At 40.0% G+C, this 6,274-nt stretch overlaps 1 protein-coding gene across 1 annotated transcript in view; it reads right to left on the bottom strand.

Moving 5' to 3' along the window:
* The window catches only part of LOC107704429 (rho guanine nucleotide exchange factor 18-like), a 41,986-nt gene extending 36,644 nt beyond the window's left edge, over window positions 1-5,342 (bottom strand). The window contains exons 1-6 of the mRNA XM_016507353.1: window positions 5,133-5,342; window positions 4,804-4,954; window positions 4,374-4,500; window positions 3,532-3,583; window positions 767-844; window positions 544-655 (exon numbers count right to left, since the gene is read on the bottom strand). Of these exons, the coding sequence (XP_016362839.1) occupies window positions 544-655; window positions 767-844; window positions 3,532-3,583; window positions 4,374-4,500; window positions 4,804-4,954; window positions 5,133-5,299 (687 nt within the window). The 5' untranslated portion in view covers window positions 5,300-5,342. The remainder of the gene's footprint in view (window positions 1-543; window positions 656-766; window positions 845-3,531; window positions 3,584-4,373; window positions 4,501-4,803; window positions 4,955-5,132) is intronic.
* Between the last annotated feature and the right edge of the window lie 932 nt (window positions 5,343-6,274).

Raw genomic sequence — 6,274 nt, 5'->3', positions numbered from 1 at the left:
TATATATATAAAACACATTTATTCTAATTTAATTGACGAAAGACCAGAGATAAAAAAAAAATTATATGTTTTTACTTTTTTGTGTGCATTTCCTAATTATTTTATTCTAATCTTTACTCTAATTTTGCTGAAATATATACTATAGGAAAACCATAAAAATATAACCTGGACAATTCTTAGTGAGAGACCTTTTAAGTCCTAAAAATATAAACATTTTACAATATATTAGCCATTTAACCAAAATAATTAGATATATCTAGTATATCAGCTGATCAAGGTTTTTTTTTTTTTTAAAAAGGTGAGATTGATTAATTAACTTATTGTGGGTTTTATTTTTGAAAAGACAGTATACAATTGGCACATTGTCTAGTTCAAAGAGCAGGTCAAAACTTCCCCAGTAGTCTGCATGGGCGAGTTTAGTGTCTTTCTACATTCAAGAAAAGGAGGAAGTTGCAGAGACAGAAGTTGCTGCAAAGTTCAGCAGAAATGGATATGATTTTATCCCACAGCCCGAGTGTGAGTGATGTCAGTGTGTGTGATTACTTTGTCTTTGTTGAAGGATCCGGTCATGCGGTTCCTCAGTGAGCTCAGAGTCCGCTTGACTTTGGTACCTTTTTCCAGACGCTCAGGTCTTTCCTCCTCTTCTCCGTCATTTCTGCAAAAAAACAACATCAAGCCCATTTAAAATTCAAATGATTTATTGAGAACAAGAGTATATCCAAGTGATTATTATATAAAGAACAGCATAAAAAGGTCTATGACTTACTCAATGGTAAGAAACTCATACCACGTGAAATTCCCTGTCACCTCCTTTCTTTCTGTGCTTGAAGTTCTGTGTTTAGCTCTGAGGAAAATCCAAGATAATAACGATCAGGATTGAATGAATTCAGAGTAAGACTCTCCACTGGCAGCCTATGCATGCTTACTACAAAATTACTCTGGATATGTTCGGCATGGCAAACTACCATACTAGACTATTTGATTGGACTAGCTAAAGTTTTTTTGGGATTTAAAATAATACTACAAAAACTTTCAGCAAAAAATATAAAAAAAAATGTACATGCAACATATTGAGTGACAATGTGCATACTACGGGTTAAACAGAATTATTCTATAGTAGTACATAGTGCACAGTATGCAGCAAGCATCATGCAATTCCATTTTTATGTTCGGAATAGAATATTACTGTAATTTCTGCAGTATGCAAATTCTCTGAAACCCACAATGCAAAATGTTTGAATAAAGCTTCCTTTTTTTAGAGCGAAAACTGCATCAACCACAATTTTGACATTTCTTTCTTGTATCATTTTACCCAGACATCCAGTTTACACAATATAGCATGCTACTTTTTAAACCGAAAACTTTAAAAAATATATAGAAAAGCAAGTATAGTGTGTGTACTTTGCAGTATGCTAGTTTTCCATTCCGAACACAGCCTCTTGCTAGTCTGCTGTTAGAAGCCTCAGTTGCTGTGCAAACGTTTCATGACCTTGTTAAAAGCACGCTATGGTTTCTCATACAGGTTTTGAGATAAAACAAGGACGTCCTAACCAGGAAAAGCCTCACCAGGTTTAAAAATACAGCAAGAGTGGTAAACAAAAAAAGATATATAGTATGCCATAATTATGCAAACATACACAACATGTTCAAGACAGCCAAGTGAGAAACAATGCTTTCTATTTCGGGCCTGCAAACCAAACGTGGGCCACTCTGTTAGTCTGTAGGAGGGCACGACAGGTTCTTTCACACTGTTTACTTACCCATGATACTGCTTAAGCTCCTGCAGAACTTTCTGTACCATCAGCCTGAGACAAACAAGACACTGAGGCTAAGTATGTGTGGCAGCGGCAGGGCACACGGCGGGCCGCTGTCCAAATAAAACCATCAGCAAAAAATCTACTGCCTAGCTCACAAGTACAGGAGCAGGCTACATCCACGGTGGGCTACAATCACCCATGACTTCCTTCAGTTTAATGGAAAAAAACACTTGTTTAGATTAGTTTATCTAGATTTTTTCCTTTTAGTTCCTGTCTATTAGCTTTTAGGCTAAGCTATATTTTAGCATGCTCTAAAAGTTGATAAATTAAAATGTAGGTCTCTTTCATGAAAACATACCAAAAATATTGACATCATCCTGCACTACATTCTTGTCCAATCTAACGGCTCTCTAGACTGAGAATGCCCCTCCACCTGATACTAGCTGCAGCCAACTAGCAAGTGCAATTTAGCTAAAGGCTATTGGCTTGTATTGAACAAGTCCTTCAATATGTCCCACCCTGCAACAGAAAATACATCAGGACTGAAAACTATGCTTGTCAATGTTTGTTATTAGCATATTTGCATAAAGGGATGTTTTTGAGGACTACTAGTTTTATGCAAATAAAAAAGGACCCCAAACCAGCTAATTACACAGGACTTTAAAGTCCCCATGAAATCAAAATGTACATTTTTTGGCTTTTAGTATGAATATGTTAGCCTTATAGTTATCGATAAGCTAGTGTGCTCCAAAACGATGACAACATTTGTATTTAGAAGATATAAGCATTCAAAACTTACAGTCTCTTACTTCCGGCAATATGAATCAACGGTTTTGATGACATCACCCTTCACTTCAGCTTCTCATCAAACTTTCTGTCCAATCAAATGCTCTCCAGAATCTGAAATGTCCTGCCCACTACACTATAAATACACGCTGAAACTGCGGCTGAAATAGGTCACTTGTTCACAGAACTAGTATTTTCTGTATGCTGAATGGCACGTAGTGCACTATATGGGGAATAAGGAAAGATTAAGACAGTGTAAATATGCTTTCCGTTGGGTCAAAAGAAGTCTGGTTTTGCGTTGTGTCACGCACACAGTGCTCTCGGGTCCAGAGACGCGATATCATGGAGTGGATCATATGCGTGAGTCGCGCAGACTACGAAATTTGAATTCTACACAGAATGCTATATTTTATAGCGGTTTGGATCAGATTAGAGACACGGTTAGACAAACGGCACTAACGAGTAGAAGAGAACACCGGTGCCCTGCACCAACATAAATTACACAATTTTCAAACTACACATCCTCAGCATCTTATAATCACTGTTTTGCTTTAGTAAAAGTTTCATATTGAATCTAAAGGGCTAATCTAATTAGACCGTGACTGTTATAAGCTGTTAAATGTGGCTTTACCGAGCTGTGATATATAAAAAAAGCACTATTGGCTATTTAAAAAGAGGGAGGGGCTGCTCAATATATATAACCCCCACCCCACCGTGTCTTAATGTTTCAGTTGAAAGTACGTCACCACATAGCATAACGCTATGTGTTTCAAGGCACTTCAGTGGACCTTTCAGACAGACTGGTCTCACTAATCCAACTGTATGCTAAATGCATTCCAGGAAACCATCATGGAAGCTACTTGATCATCTTGACAGATTCCAAGGTCCTTCAGTAATCCTTCAGAATTATGTTAACTTCACTGGCTCAAAATAACCTTGCCATAGCTACTATTGTGCTTGTACACAAAACAAAGATGTTAAAACTTACACATGACTCCGTCCTTCTACTGACTGCAGCCCCTCTTCCGACTCCTGCTCTTCTGGAATTCCAAAGCAACACAGGTCAGGATTACATGTATTCAGTTGTCCTTTTCAGTGCTTTAAGTTCAGTTTTCTAAGCAAAATAGATATGGCTGTATAGGGTTCTTTAGTGTCTATATCAGGGCTGTCCAAACTCGGTCCTGGAGGGCCGGTGTCCTGCAGAGTTTAACTCCAACTTGCCTCTACACACCTGACTGGAAGTTTCTATGCCTAGTAAGAGCTTGATTAGCTGGTTCAGGTGTGTTTAATTAGGGTTGGAGCTAAACTCTGCAGGACACCGGCCCTCCAGGACCGAGTTTGGACAGCCCTGGTCTATATCATAGGTCTTCAACCCTGCTCCTGGGGACCCACTGTCCTGCAGAGTTTCTTTCCAACCAGTATCAGCACACCTGGCCTATGACTTTTCAAGTGATCCTGGAGATCTTGATTAGTTGGTTCAGGTGTGTTTGATTAGGGTTGGAGCTGCAGGAAAGTGGGTCCCCAGGAGTGGGGTTGAAGACCTATGGTCTATATGGTTCCCTGGAGTTTCAAAAAGTTACAGGTTATTCAGATCAGTGTTTTGGTTTCTAGGTTTTTGAAACTACCAGAACATAGTTTATCTATAGAACTACAGAATAAAAAAAAGGTAATTGTGGAAGACTTTAAATGGTAAAATGTGTGTTTTGCTTCTTTTAATCCAAGAATTCCTCCTGACATAATTAGCATTGGATTTATCTGATTGCTTCAAAGCTACCACCCATTAAGACCTGACTGGAGTTTTCTGCCTAATTGGAGAATCATTTCACTAACCTCCAGCCTCTCTGGCAGCCTGCTTAGAAGTCTCCAGTATGCGGGAGACTCTGTCAGCTTGGGATTTTTCATCAGTCGCGAGAATCTCAGATCTGGAATATACTGTCTTTGCTGGTGTAGGTGGCTTCTGTTGTTAAAACCAAATCATGTGAAAATATCATCAATAAGAGTTACGGCATAGGAAGCTAACCCTGCTCCTGGAGGGCTACCTTCTGGCTAGAATTCAGTTCCATCCCTGCTCCAGCACACCTGTCTTTTATTTTCAAGTAATCCTGAGCACCTTGATTAGCTGGTTCAGGTATGTTTGGTTAGGGTTGGAGTTAAACTCAGCAGGACGGTAGTCCTCCAGGAGCAGGAGTATGGTTTATAGAGCTATGTGAAAGTCTTGCTCTGTTCATACTAAGACACAGATTTCAGTAAAGACATTTACTGTTTTTTTGGGGCTTTCACTTTCCACAACACCTGTCGTTTCTTCCACTGAGCTTTCGGAGAAGGAGGAAGATGGTAGAAGGGGACTTTTGGCCAAACAGTGGACCTCTCTTTCCCCATCACTGTCAATGCCATTAGTGTCTAGACTGAACCTACACAACATAACCATGCAATGTTTACATACACACATACAACAGTGTGACACACTCCGTTACCAAACAAATGACAAACACTTCTAAAAGATTTTCTAACATCACAGTTAGATATGGCAATGACATTTAGACATTTTTTGAGGACCACCATTTGGGACCACTGAAAAGTGAGTCTTACCTTCTTCCCAGGTCAATCGGTGACACTGGCACTTCCCAGCTGTGTCTACGTGATGTGGACATGGATCTAACCAATGCAGGAAAGTTATCCGTGTCCGAGTCCTCATCTTGCTCGGATTCCGGATAATCCTGGAACTCTGAGTTTCTGATAGCAACCAAGCGATCCATGGCATCCCCTCCAGTGGAAATCACGGTGTTGTCTGTCTGGAAAAGTTGACGGCTGTCGAACTCTGCTGAACTCTGCCTAGATCGACTTTCTGGTGTGGACGCAGGAGGTACCAAAGGGACTGTACTTTTGTCAGAAACAGGTAAAGTTAAGACCAGAAGTTGTTTGTCAGGTGGTTCAGTGGATCCGAGTTGCAGGTCTCTGAAATATTCAGAATCTCTCAGAGAAGAGCAGAGGTCTAAAAGGTCCTCCTCACTGCTGCACTCGTTGCTCTCAATCAAGAAATTTATCTGAAAGCAAGAAACCCATGGACAGCTGATTTATCACAACAAAAACATCACATGACACATGACTAATAATGTGAAGTCCAAGTAATGCTCACACTAGTGTCATTCAGGGACTGAAAGAGGATGCAGTAAGCTGAACTTCTTGTGTGATGCAAGAGCCACTGGCTATTAATAAGCACAGTCATCGAGCAGACACATCGATCCAATACAGTACACTGACAAGAACAATCCCAATGGAGGAACCAGTGGTAAAGTAAAGATATTACACTACTCTTTTTAAAATACATTTCAGTTTGTTCCTCAAACAAAGCTATGATATAACTTCAAAAAGACATGTAGCCTACATAATGAACAAGTCACATGGACTCATTTTCCATATGTTCCTGGGTCAACATTAGGGGCTTGAGCATCATTTTTATCAATCATTCGCCTTAGTTTTAGAGTTAGGTTATGGTTAGGGTCTTACCTTGTCCTCAGGTGAACTGCTAAAGAAGACGTCTTCTGGAATAGAGGTCGGGGACAAGGATGAGGAGGAGCTGGGTGCTGAGACTGGGGCATGAAGTTGAGAGCATGGTTTGCAATCCGAGGCTAAAACACAAAGCGTTCCACCATGAATTTAGCTAGGAATATTATCCATAATTGTGATCTCTTGATCTCAGACTTGCAGTGTTGCTTTTGGTCAGGTGCCTT

Source organism: Sinocyclocheilus anshuiensis, unplaced genomic scaffold, assembly GCF_001515605.1.
Source record: "Sinocyclocheilus anshuiensis isolate Anshui unplaced genomic scaffold, SAMN03320099.WGS_v1.1 scaffold1546, whole genome shotgun sequence".
NCBI lineage: Eukaryota > Metazoa > Chordata > Actinopteri > Cypriniformes > Cyprinidae > Sinocyclocheilus > Sinocyclocheilus anshuiensis.
The sequence above is the reverse complement of the archived record's forward strand: the minus strand, read 5'-3'. Positions and strand labels throughout refer to the sequence as shown.